The 14,231-nt window shown below is 40.6% G+C and overlaps 1 protein-coding gene across 1 annotated transcript; it reads right to left on the bottom strand.

Moving 5' to 3' along the window:
• Positions 1-904: 904 nt before the first annotated feature.
• On the bottom strand, positions 905-13,522 carry PARD6B (par-6 family cell polarity regulator beta). The gene is made up of 3 exons (XM_054392000.1): positions 13,457-13,522; positions 8,511-8,733; positions 905-1,734 (listed from the first exon to the last, which is right to left on the bottom strand). Exons 1-3 carry the CDS (start codon positions 13,520-13,522, stop codon positions 905-907), a joined length of 1,119 nt encoding a protein of 372 aa, XP_054247975.1.
• Between the last annotated feature and the right edge of the window lie 709 nt (positions 13,523-14,231).

Raw genomic sequence — 14,231 nt, 5'->3', positions numbered from 1 at the left:
TTGATTTGTTTGAAATTTACTAGGATTAGGAACTAATCCACCAATACCTTTGAATACTGCAGACTAAAATGGGAATGGGTCTTTGATGCATAAGTGTTAAGACTTTCACATTTGAATTTCAAAACCATAGTCATTAGAAGTAAGCATATCTGGCCACTAAAAAGTTAAGGTGCATGACTAATGAACCTGGGGTTGCATATTCACTTCCAAAGAAACAGTCAACTTCAGAAGCCCCCACCTTCAAATCCTGACTGTTGTCAAGTTGCTGACCACTATAATACCACATCTCCCTACTGCTCAATGCATCAGTCCCTTCCCACCCCACCCCATGTTTTTTTTTCAGCTTGCTCATACATGGTCACCCAAACACCTCTACAGCTAAACAACAGTCAAGAACGAGAATGAAGTGGCTAAAAAAGCTCCATCATATGTAAGCAGCACTTCAGATGAACATGAAACCACGGTACGTCAGACAACCTCATACAATAATGGAAGTTTACTTCTACAGAACCAGTAGTACTCCGCATTAAAACAAACAAAATAACAATCCCCAACCCCCCCTGCAATGAAACAACCCCCCAAAGAAACCCCAAATCCCAAGTACCTTTAAAAGAAAGCTCATAGCTATCTCTTAGCTATCCTTCATTTTGAGTTTAAATTTTCCTCATTCAATTTCAGTCTTTTATCAATTATTGTCCATCTTTGTGAAATATTTACACTGAAGTGCAGAATTAACTGAAGTTAGTCAAATTACATAATTTGGAACTTCTTGTACTTACTTCTCCCCCCCTTTTAATCTAACTGCAGTGCTTGGTAGATGAAGAGGTAAAAAATTTATTACATATTGTGCCAAATTATAATATGTATGGCATCCTTATTGAATACAGAGTACATCAATGTAATTTCATAGTGTTATTATAGTTCCATCTTCTTCTAATGGTTTATGCTCTGGATCTTGTACTTCAAATTCCATACTAATGCTGCCCACTGAATGATTCAAGTTCATCTCACTGGAAGGAAGGAATCCATTTTGTGTTGACTCATGAAGGAGTTCAATTTGTGTCAATGATTCTAGGCTTTCAGTGGTAGCTGCAGCTTTTGGAATCTGCTGTGGCTCGCCACTATCTTCAATAATAATGTCCTCTTCATCACTCTCCTCTTCTCCATGCAATAAGTTTGCTAAAATATTTGGCGTGCTACTTGGAAGGCTAGATTCAGTAGACTGACCAGAGCTGCCAGAAGTCCGACTGTTCCTCACGACATTATTTCTCTGGTTTGCTGGTCTTACTGTAATGATCAGGTTACGGCTGTTTGCAATCATCATGTCTGTAACCTGATCAAGGCTTTTTCCTGAAACCTCTATTCCATTCACCTCCAGTACTTCATCATTGACAGCCAGTAAGCCTGTGCTTTGAGCCAGGCCTCCAGGGACAAGCCTAGATATGAAAATCCCTGGAACTTTCTCTAATCCATGTGGCGTTACTCTGACGCTAGAACCATCTCGTATATAGAATCCAAGGGGTTTGTCAGTTCCATACTTGTAGAGTCGTACCCTGCGATGGGTTTCTGGAAGAATGTCTACATCTATAATAGAAGACACTGGTCTGAAGTCTTGTGGCATGCTAATGACAATGTGTGGTTTCTTCTTGTGATTATCTGGACGTAACACATTTGATAAGACGTTTTTCTTCCTTGTCATAGTATCCGTACCGAAGGCACTGTAGTCTGCATCTTCTGTAAGACATAGCAGATGGGTGATTAGATCACTTTACATGGGGTCCACACTGCACTGCTTATCAGGGTTTAGGTTAGCAGAATGAAATAATCTAGAAGGTTTCTGGTTTGTTACAGTCGAAACATTGCTCTCTACCCATGAAACAAGCTTTAAGGTCATGAGATTCAAAGTCTGTAATACTGTTGGTTGCCTTCTACCAAAGGAAAGGCAGCACACAAAATTAAAGAATGTTGCTAGAGACACTGTATGCTAGGTGTTTGAGAGGAAGGTTAGAATGGATAGAGTACATTCCTAGAAACATTTTAACTTTATTCAGAGTAATTCTACTTGTTAGTTTTCTCTCCTCAGGTTACAGATCGTTGGAAAAGAAAGAATGAAAAAGGGAAAGCAGCCAGTGTGCCTATTATTGCCTAGTTCCTGGAAGCTAGCCAAGTGACCTGGATTCAAACTCCAGAAAGCTTATTCCATTCTGCACTCTCTCCCCCGCCCCCAGCCAATGTAGGTAAAATGGCTGTGGAGCAGAAACAAAGAGACCTTGCACACAAATACTTCAAGCAAAACTGTTCACACACAAGCAATGCTATAACTGCCACAATTTGATACAGAAGTATGCAAATGGCTTGTGCAAGTCACATACTTCTAACAGGAGACAAAACATGTTCTGGGGAAGCAATTCTGATCTCTGAAATGCCTATCTACCAAAGGAAGCTTCCATTTTTCTTTTTAATACGCTACAGCTCTCCAAAAATCACCAAGCCAAAACACATTCAGATCCAGGGTTCCTTGGATTTACACTTGCATTTTTGCAAGACTGTAGAGATTTCTTCTGCACTGGATAAAAAAAAAACAAAAAACAAAACAATAGCACTGGTCTGTATTAACGCTGGGACTCGGAGAAGTTGGAATGTCTTTGTATTATTACATTAAGATGCCATTGGTGCAGTCAGGAAAGCACAAAAATTGCTATACATTTCAATCCGTGGATTGAAACAACTATGGAAATGCTATCCTAGTGTGAAATGTTGCTAAGTCAGAAATTAGTTCTTCCTTGGCTAAGATGCAGATACACAGACCAGCTAGATTTAGACTCTTAAGCAAAACAGAGCTAAATAGTTGTGAGGCAGCAGTCTAACAGTATTCCAACAGGTAATACTAACTCCTCCATTAACTTAGACATTAGAGTTGCTAAAAACAAAGGTTTTGTCTTGTTTTTTTTTGGGTGTTTTATGTGGTGGGTTTGTTTTTTTTTTTAAAGAATAAATTGATTGATTTATGATCAAAGAAACAAGTGTGAGAAGTTTTGCCCTTATCTCTACTGACAACCCATCCAACCAGTTTTAAGTTAGACATCTGGTCATTACACTGGGAGGATTTTTGCAATTCAATGAGGTGAAATAGCTTCTCTTTTTATTTGGAGCTACAATTGCTTACAAAACGACTTGGAAAAGAAAATTGTGAAGATACAAGACAAGACAGCAGGGCCTTGCTTTAAATAACTTCTCCTGTTGAATGTGAAGTAACACGATGACAGCAAGAAAGTGATAGTATAGGTGAAGATTTTAGACAAGTACTGGTGATTTGAGTATTAGAATTATGAATGTTAATCAGTGCAAAGGTTATTTTTTTAGGTCACAGATTTCCCCCTCCCCCACCAGCAGTTGGTATGCATCTTAGTGATCTCAAAAACTATGCAAAAGTGCTGTGCAGTGCATGCCTAAGTATGCAGATCTGATACTTTAGACCTCTGGCTTTAAGGCTGCACAAACAATGGCAAATTCAACAAGACTACAGGAAAGTACTCCAAGTGCCAGACAGACATTGCGTGGACATGAAGTATCATTTTGCCTCATTCCAAAAGCTTCAATTCTTTCTGGTTTGTGCTGGTGACACATATTTCTAGGCATTTAACACTGCATTGCTCCAGAAGAGCTGTTCTTTGGGAAGTTCTCCAGAGAGCCCATGAGTAAGTTGGAAGCATTTTGACTGATTAGTTCCACATTGTTCAGACCTTAAGCCATATTATGCCTTTTTTTCACCCCTTCTTTCAGACTAAGCTCATCTAAAGAAAATAGAAAATTGGCGTATGCACCATTTATTTGTGCTACAGTGCAAGTTGATGATGAAAACTCTAGGATACAGACACTAACATTTTGGTACCAGTGAAGCACTCGCTTTCCACTGTTTTTACAACAAGAATTGGTTTAGAAATAGTACACCAGAAAACAGCACATCAAAACATTGTCGGTTCTGATGTTCTTACAAGTGCTCTTCTACATGCATTATAAAAGGTATTCAGTCTGGAGATTTCTTCCTTAAATTCAAAGTTCACACATTCAGATTCTTGTCAAAGAATCAAAGTATCTGGTATTTTATATATTTGATATGACAGAATGTGTACCATATTCCATGTTCTTCTAAGCTTGCCACAGTGGGCTGCAAGGCTTCCTCACCTTCACTGGATGCCATCAGGATCCCGTTCTTGCCACTCAGTCCTACTTTACCTACATGGTTAAGTTTGGCACATACCAGCTATACAAACACACACACACATTTATCACATCCAAGAAGTAGATTTACTGTGTTTCTGCAACTGTCCAGTACATCTGTGCTCTTTACTCAACAATTATATCTAGAACGGTTCACAACTTCCTTCCCCACAGAGAAATGAGAGGTCACAGAAATCACCACCCAGGCTGCCTTCCCACAACTACCAGCTGGTAAGGCTTACAATTTTTGTTTAAATCAAAATTTTCACAGTTAGTAGATAAACATTGAGATCAGCTGCAAAAGGTCTGGCTGTGAAAGAAATACTATGTAAATATATCTGTATGTGAACTAACAGATTCCAAACTGCTTTTTAAACAAAAGCTATGGTCAGAAAAACATTTATTGGAAGAGATCTGAACTTTAAAAGCCTATTTTTCAATAGACAAATATATAACCAGAAAGCTTACCTCTGAGCTGGTGGTTTTGCTTTTAGAAACTTCCTTTGTAAGTTGCATGACACATTGAAATAAAAGCATCCCAAAATGGCAAGCCATGTGTCAAAACATTTAAGAAAGCAGAAAGCACCAGAGGGTAGATATTTTGCATTGTGACTAGACTTAGTAGTCTAAAAATTCAAAACTAGCACAAACCTTGAAATACGTAAAGTTACATATTTGTGGGGAAAAGAAACAGCAAAAGGCTGATGAAAACTCATCTCTCCACATTTCAGCCAAGCGTGACTCTGTTTAACCTCTCTTCCACTGCTAAACAAATTTTCTAAAGCAATATCTCAAGTACAAAAGCATCTTTGTCTGGCACCTAGCTAAGCACTTTAAAGCTGCAGCATAAAATATTTTGGCATAAAGCCAAAGGACAAGGTGTTAACTACAGATAGTGTTAAGGAGAATGTCCACATAGTGCAAGGATGATTTTCCCCCCCAGCAGTTTCCAGCTCAAGGTGGTACCAATTTGTATGTACTTATATAAAATTTAAATCAAAAGCCCAGAAATGCCAAATCTGTGTCCAATTTAACATTGTTCAAGGCATTTAAAATGCTTTCCTAATATATTTGCAAAGCCACTTAGTTACCCCTAAGAATTAAAATTTCACCTCCTTCCAAATCATTAGTGCACTGGAATATAGGTGTGATTCAGTATTTTTTTAATCCCCAATAAATATTGCATTTTGTGACTCAAATAGGAGACAACAAAACATGTTTTCAGAAATTAACTTGTTTTTAGGAAGAGGACTCCAAATAGCCAGGCTACTCCACAAAGAGCTGTTTAAAAAGCCAGTTCCTCTTATTTTTCACCAAAATAAACCTTCTCAGTGAACGAAGTCTCTCTCAAGAGGCACAAATGAATTAAAGAACCAATTTTTTACTATAAAAGGCCAAGTACACACAGAACTTGCAGGGGCTGTATACTGTATTTAACATTCCACAAGCGAGTTTTAAGAATATTTTAATGAAACAGATTTTGTTAAGTTATCATCTCTATTATCCTTGTATTTACAATGCAAAGTCCTCCACACCGAACTGCCCTTCAGGGCCTGTGTGGACTATGTCCCCTCCACCACTTTATCTTCAGTAGCATTTTTCTCACAGACAGAGTGACTCCCATACATCTGGATTTGATCATGATGCATCAGTTTAACCTTTAAATTCCAGATATCAGCAGTACCTGTTAATCTGTTAAATCGCAGAATGAATTCCAATAAGCAACTGTTTTCCACAAACTGATAGCTATTCTTGACTTGTGTAGTATCAAGCACCAGTTCAGATTTAGCACTGGAGTAGTTTAAAATATTTTAAAGTATTTCAGTTAAATACAATTAAAAGAGTAAGAGGAATAATGTGATTTCATTTGATTTCATTACAAGCTCTCTAGGTTTCTTACCACATTATCCAACACAAATGTTTAGGGGACACAACTTTCCAGCTTTCCTAAGTTAGGAGTCAAAACTGAACAGTAGAAATCTTACTTTGGTGTAATAAAATTTCTGAACTTTCAGAATCACTTCTTGGCATTGCAAAAGCATCTCATTTCAACTCCTTAAGGCATTCCTTGCACGCAATATACTAAGAAGTTAATACTATTTACCCTAGATTTTAGTGTAGTCTGCTCATACCTTATGCTAGCTTTCCACAAATTGCATGTAACTTCTAAGTAAGTGAGACACTGTAATAAATATTCCTGTCTTCTAAGACAGCAAAAACTTTCTCTCTTGCCCACAGTGGCTTTTGGCCAAAGATCTTAAATTCTCAACTATTACTGCTGGAAATAAATTTAAAAAAAAAAGGCTCCATTAGAAAACTCCTTAATTTTTTTTCAGATTAAAAAAAAAAAAATGCATGAAAGCCACAAGAAGCTTTGCAGGTAGAAAAGTAACTTGTGCCACTTATCATAGTTGCAGACCAGCACAGAGCAAAGCTGTCCCATCAATAGCAGGTATTTGTTCAGATGTTTGATTTCCAGAGGTACAGCAAATCTGTGCATTTGGATGAATTTATCACACCTAAACAAGTTATGCTGCACAGCCTATGACACATTTCTAATTACATGCAAATTATCACATTTAAAATACAGAATCAACTTATTTTCCATCAAACAACCTTTTATGGCAAAGATGCTAATGGAATCAAAGCCTCAATTGAATCAACAGAAATGATCAAAGTGGTCACAACTAATTCAGAACAAAGCACAGAGCTGGACTCTGATGCCAGCTTGGATTCTCTCTTCCCTAAAATTCTACAGCCTGAAGACTCCAGTCTTAAAGGGAAGGTGATGACAACTGAGACTTTCTACATAGCTTTTCCTGCCAATCAGTTCTTGGCATGATACACCTATGTGCATTAATCTTACTTTCAGTTATGTGCATTATATCAATTCTATTATCAATTCCTCATACCAGAGTAGTAAGAAATAATCCATCATGCTTTAAGTAAAGGTACAACGAAAGTATAAGGTGTTATGCTCGGCATTAAACATGTAACACTAGCAACAATCTAAAAACATATGGTGTTAAAATACAAACTCAATAATCCCTGCCTGACAAAGTGGCTTATCTGTTCTCGTCATATGGCTACTGTAGGAGATTAAATGGAATCATAGACCCTTTTCTACCTCAAGATTCTATTAAAGCAAATAGTTCATTGCTTTGGCAATTCAGGACTGAAAACATAGGCCTTACTGACTATGCTATCCTCAACACAAAAGAAACAAACACATTTTGCCAGCACCACAGCAGCTGGCAAGCAGCCAGACTGGTTTTGAATATTGTTTTTGTGTCAGGCTGTTGTAGAGCTTATTGATTTCTTGGAGTGGGAAAGTTGATAAAAGCTTCTGATGTTCAAGTATTTTCTAAGGAAAATAAGCCTGTCTCAGAAACAAGCAGAAACACACACATCTTTATAAAAGAGGTAAGCAATAAGTAGTCTGCTATTTGAAGATATGGACCCACAATGTATGCACACTCACATTCTTCTCCCCTGAAAGCAAGAAATCAGAAATGCAAATGCAGAAATCAGTTTTTTCTGACTTCTCCAGATTAAAACAATTTCTAACCACATCATTAATTTCCTCCCTCCCTTTCAGTTCTAGATATTGAGTATGTTCTCCTGAACAAGAACAAATAAATCACCAAATGCAGTTTTGTTTTTTGATTCCTTCATGAACAGAAGCAGACACTAGAAAGAACTGTGACAGACAACCAGAACTTTCTGTCTAGAAGACACAATTTCAAACAGCAAACCAAGAAACGAGCCGCACTCACATTTGTGGTTTGCTAAACTGAAATAAGCTTGTCATTTTGAAAGCTTTGGAATGTTTTATTAGAAAAGTGTGATAAAAGCAGCATATTGCAAAGTTAGAATTCAATTCATACTGACATCAAATACTTCCAAGATTCCTTTCCATTCTGAAGTGCTCCCTCTTGTTGTCTGACCAAGATCAGAATTTTTAAGTGAAAGGCATGCAACATTGGGAGCAGAAAACCCTAAGGATGTAAAGTTTATTTGCTTACATAAAACTAGAAAAAAAGCATTTGATAGAGACTTGACTCTAGCTGAATTAAATACAAGTGAAAAAGCACAAAGCATAAATATGTTGCCCAAGGAAGCTCTTGCAAGAGAGAGAAGTTGTGAATACCTTTAATGATCCATAATTATGACGGAATTCAACATGATGAAATAGGATTGAAAGGTTTTTCCTGTGTATGTCACACTGTTTACTGCAACACAGCCTACCTGAATAAACAAGATGAATCATGTACTTCAAGTGCACTCACCTTTTCTCTGAATGAAAATCCTGAGTAGAGGATTGGCTGTGGAAACTGCTTTATGATAGTTGTCATCATTATTGATAGGCAGCAGGTCTCCATGAATATCTGTATATCCCACTAGAACATCAACATTTGGTATCTTGTGCACATGTTGCAGTAATCCATAGAACTCCTCAAACTTTCCAGGTTTGGATCTCTCCAGAGAAAATCGTCGAAATTCTGCTCCAAACTAGGACAAAATATATCTTACATCATTACTATAGAACTCTAACATCCTTTGAGTAACAGAATGATTTGAATGGTAATCCAGAAAAGTTACAGAATTAAAAGTGCATTAAAAAATGTAACCAATAATGTTGAATTGACATAAAAAGTCCAGTTTAAACTGCATGGGGCTGTTTCCAAAGTTGTAACTACTTTTAGTCTTGATAAAACAAATGCTTTTTTTGAATATGCAAAAGTTGTTTCCATCGTTCTGTTTAGGTCCAAGCATTTACCAGTGCAAGAGCAATTGCGGATTCTTACATACTTATGAAAGACCCCTCCCCTGGTAACGGACAGAATTCATACCCAGCAGTGATGCTGGTGGCTCAGAAACAAGATTAACCTCTCATGGTATGTGACTGACTCCCTGGACAGTTCATTGTACCTCAGAACAGTGTGTACAGATTGTTGTACACCTATGGTTTGCCTGTGCAAGGCTGCACAGTTTTCAGATTCCCCAGTTGCCTGGCCAAGAAATAAAAAAGCCACTTGGACCTGAACGCCACAAAGGGCTGCTTCTTTTTAGTACAAACTATGAGCAGTAAAGCTTTAGTGAGCTTATCTTACCTAAAGAGATCTATAAAGGAGGCAACCAGCCATCACTCCTTAAGAGCACTCAAAAGATTTGCCTACATGATCAATATTCAAATCTTGTCTGCATAGTCTTACAATATGGCTGTACCCACGGTATCAAACAGACCAAACCCCATTTTATCACTAGCACTGTACTTTCAGAGGTAGCATTTGCATTTAGTCAGTACAGCCATTCAACAAAACCCCCCAACTTCCCAGACCACTCCACTCCACCTTCAGTCCAACATGAGTCAAAACACAAAGCAATCATTCAGTGGTGGTCAGCATTGGACTATACCTAGTACAAATAAGAGCAAAGCATTTGATGTAGACTAGACAAATTGTAATTTTATCATGTATAACTGGTAAAATCATAGCATCCTGCCCAACATGGTCAGAACCCAAAGCAAACAGAACATGAGACAAAAATTGCTCCAAAACCTCTGTATCAGACACATACAACATACCAAAGATGCTAAAAGGAATTGAGAGAGCAGCAGCCAGGTTACTAAAAGCAGACCAGCTTACTCAAGAGAGAGGAAAAAAAAATGTCAGTTGACAGCATGTGTGTGTGACCTACAGCTAACAATTTCTTTAGCAAGGTTGGCTTTAAGCAGAACAGAAGGGCCCATGGAACAAAATACTGAGTGAAAGTTTGAGCCTCAGTATCACATACTTCGGTGTATGTTACACACCATAGATATGAAGGTGCACATTACCAAGCCTCCAGACCAACCCTTACCTCACATTTGATTACAACCTTTTGGAGAACAAAAGCTGTAGAGTTCTCACATACAAACAAAGGAATGAAAATAAGACAAGGGCGCCGTTGTTAGCCCATTAGCACTGTGCTAACTCCAACACAGCACAGTAAAACAAGCTTAGCCTTCCTGCACCCCACCTTCCCCCAAAGGTTTCAAATAAAGGAATTATCTGGAAACACTGCACTTCTCGAAAAACTCTAATTATAGTAATACTAGCTAACAATAAGACAGATGGGATGATTCATACCTGCTCAGTAGAAAAGCAAAGAGAAGCCCGTAGGAGGAACTCCCATCACGTCAGAAGCAGCAAGCTTAATCATGACGTCAGTTAGACTTTATCCCGTGTTTCTCAAATCTTTCTTCAAGTATGTGAGGTATGAATGCCACAGGATCGTCCATGCATTACATCAATTTCAGTTGTTTGGCTTTGAAAGACTACATAGTTTAAACATAGCTCAGTGATAAACGTTTGTAAAGCCAACCACCTCTCTGTCAGTTTAGAGTAAATGTTAAAACCCCCAGCAGCAAGCAGGGCAGGATATCAGACGTGTGATTTTTCTTTTTCCACACGATTTTTATACATAATTGGTGCAAATGACAAGCGAGTAATAATCGTGTTTTCTCCTTATTTGCTGTACTATTATAAGGAGGATAAAAAAAATAAAACTATGCCATTTCATCCTTGGTTTTAACCCCTGAAGCGTTTTTGTTTTATATCAAACTTTGCACTCTTAAATGGGCTGCACTTAAAACTTAAGTAGTTTAGAGGAGATGAAAGACTGGAAAAGACTAATTTAAGAAGAGAAGGCTTCCTGCCACCTGAGCTCTTTACAAATGCATGCTGTTACACTGGTAACTCCTCTGGGAAAACACAGTACAAGTGATGTCAGCATACTAGGAAGTTACTACAGATACTTAACTAAGACTTATTTATGAGACACATTTTGAAGTCCCCTGTAACACAGCACACTACTGCTAAACCATAAGTCTCAAGTAACAACGAAAAGGAACTATGATAACCATATCTGTTATCTTAGTATATTACATTTCATTATGCAAAATTAATTTTTATTCAGAAAAATACTACTTAGAGTCATCAGAAGGAGGGGTGAAAATGGATTTTATATCTAGAGAACTAGAAATTTATTTTGGGGTTTTCACACCATCACTGTACTTTAACTCCAGTATTAAGGACTTGATTTGCTATGATGAGAGGAACAGGAAACTGGAATTAATATACTAGGAGGGATCCCCAGAGCAAGTTCAAACTAGTTAACCAAACTGAATAAACTAGACTAACAAAAGGATTTTGCTCATATAACTGCAGCTACAGTTGAGCTGTGCTGGTGCAGCTTTGCCAGTTGGGGCACAATTATCGATCTGGAGTATCTAAATAAAGAGCTGTACATCGCTGACAAGCCTTCAAAGCCAAGATCAACTCCACAGTAATGGTCCCCCCCACCTCCCCCACAAGCCTTCCCTCTTTCTCATTAGAATTTATTATTTTCATAAAAGGAAGATGACTCTGTGCTCTATTAAACCAATGTGCTGTTAAATAATGCATTAGCGACAAGTAGTTCTAGGAATGCCTTGAAACCTCCTTCCTAATATGCACTTAAGAGACAGTCCCTATTCATTAAAACTTCTACACCTCTCTGTACAAACACCAAAGAGTACATCCCATAGATGATCCCTAGATGTAATCAAGGAAACACAGACAATGAGGAAACAGTAAGCCTGGAGTTTTGGGCTGAAGCAACAAGTATTTTGTTTATAAACACATTGTACTGATTGTTTTGAATCACACAAGAACAGAGATGAAAAAAAAGACCTCAGCAACCGCAGAAAAAGCTGTGCTTAGCTAGTATTTGAAATCATAGCTACCAGCAATTCCTGTGCTTTTTGGGTTGGTCTACGTGGAAGTTAAATTTACACTTCAAAGAAATCATTATTCAAGCTCTAGAGACCAACCATACATTTTCTAGAAGTTTCAGCACTGTTACCCTTAAAAGAGAACCCACACAACACCACAGGTCCTGACCGCTTCACCTATACCACTGCTGTAACACTCGATTAGCAGGAAAGGAAGGGACAGAATATATACCACAGACTGCAAACCAGTTTAAAGAACGCCCACAAGAGATTTTTCTACCAATGGAAGAACATTCCCTTGTAGGTGTGCTTGCAGTTTGCCTAGATGATGAAAAGAGGTTTTTAAACGCAAGCTATAGACATTTATTTAACTAACAGCTTGACACGCCACCTAATACTGCACATCCAAAGCTCTTCAAGTTGAAAAGCAGAATGACAAATCAACAAAATATTACAAGTATAAATCAGAACAAAAATCTAATTTCTTTCAGAAAATCAAAGTCTTGTCAACAAGACTGTCTAACTGACACATGAAAAATTCACCATACGAAGAAGAGATGCAGATACATCCAAGAGCATTTACAGAACTTAGCAAAGCTCTGACAAAAAAGAAAGTGTTGGTACAAGCCACAAATAAGATACGCAGTCTTAATTGCCAGCATAAAATCCTCAGAGTGTCTCTAAGAGACGGCGAGCTCTACTTTAAGTTAGCGGAGGGCTTACCTCTACCAAGTAATGCAAGCTATGCTCTACCTCACAAAAAAACCACCACCAAGCCAAAAAAAAAAAAAAAACGGGAAAAAGCACAGGAAGAGCCCTAAGGTAAAGCAATGTGTTATGTTTTAAGTTCAGAAGAACAGGTGTTGGAGTTTGAATCACAACTCCAAGTATCTCTTTCGGCCCAGATATCCCAAACTTTACCCAGACATCTACTACTCTGTTTTATAATCCATAGAGAAACTAAAACTCCAACTCCACAAATCTTTTCTTGTAAAACACTTGAAAAATACTTACTCCCCCTGAACCACAGCAGACAGCGCACCCAATAAGGGTCACCATCACCTAACTCCCACTACCTTAGCGGTGCACAGCCGAGCAGCCTGAGGAGACCAGAGGAAGCTGGCTGTAACAGGGACAGGTAGGTGGGGAAGGGAGCCCGCCCTAGCTGCACTCTGGGGACCACCGCCTCCCCGTGCCCAGCGGCCTGAGGCGCGCTCAGGCGATAGCGGGGCCGTGCACCAGCAGACTCCAGCCCCTCTTCCCTGGTGCCACCTCTGGCAGGTGAGTCAGCAGCTCTCCCTGCCCCCGTCCCCTCACCACTCCCCCGCTTCTTACCGCCCTTCTCCATAGCCACACTACAGCCAAACGCCCCCGCAGGGGAGGGCAAGGCCAGGCCGAGCCGGGCCGGGCCAGTTCCTTTCCCGCGCCGGCGCCGCCGCCCGCAGACCGCAGTCCTCAAGCGCGCTGGCCAGCACCCACCTTACTCTTCACCTCCATGGTGCCCAGGCCCCGGCTGCCCGCAGCCCCACGGTGAGGCCGGCTCATGCTGCCGGAGGGTCGATGTTCCTTCTTCCCTTCTTCTCTCTTCTCTCTCCCCCGGGTGCCCCCGAGCGCGCTGCGGGAAAGGGAGAGAGGCAGAAAAAGAGGGCGAGCGGCACCGACCCGAAGCCAACTGCCCCCGGCAACCACGGCCGTTCTGCCGGCTCCTACTGGCGCGCCGCCCCCGCCCTCAGACAGGGGCGAGGAGGCGGGGCCACGGCAGCTCCTGGCACCTGCCGCGCCGCCGAGCCAGCGGCCAGCCGCGGGGGCGGGGCGAGGCAACCGCGAGGCCCCCTCACAGCGCCTGCGCCGCAGGGAGGGGCGCTGGCCGATGGGGGGCGGGGCCGCGCACCTGCCGCGGGCGGGCATGCGCAGGGGGCTCTTGGCGAGAGGCGCAGCGCACCTGCGCTTGGCTCGGCGGCGATCCAAGATGGAGTCGTCGACTCGGTGCTGTGAGGAGCAGGAGGGGTGGCTGGGTGATGAGGAAGTCTTTTTTTTCATTCTCCTAGGGAGCAGGTGTGGGATGTGCCTTAGCAACCTTTGCCCTGGAGTCGACGGGTCTGGTGTGTACACACAGGGCTGCGGTGGCTGCAGTGCGGTTCTTTTCCTCAAGCGCCACAGCCCATAGCTCCCTGCACTGGGACCGGCCAGGTCTCCAGCTGCACCCATCAACCGCGGGTAGCCCTTATCCCGCACCTCCGCGCCCTCCCAGAGC

This window comes from Indicator indicator, chromosome 24, assembly GCF_027791375.1.
Source record: "Indicator indicator isolate 239-I01 chromosome 24, UM_Iind_1.1, whole genome shotgun sequence".
Lineage (NCBI taxonomy): Eukaryota > Metazoa > Chordata > Aves > Piciformes > Indicatoridae > Indicator > Indicator indicator.
The sequence above is the reverse complement of the archived record's forward strand: the minus strand, read 5'-3'. Positions and strand labels throughout refer to the sequence as shown.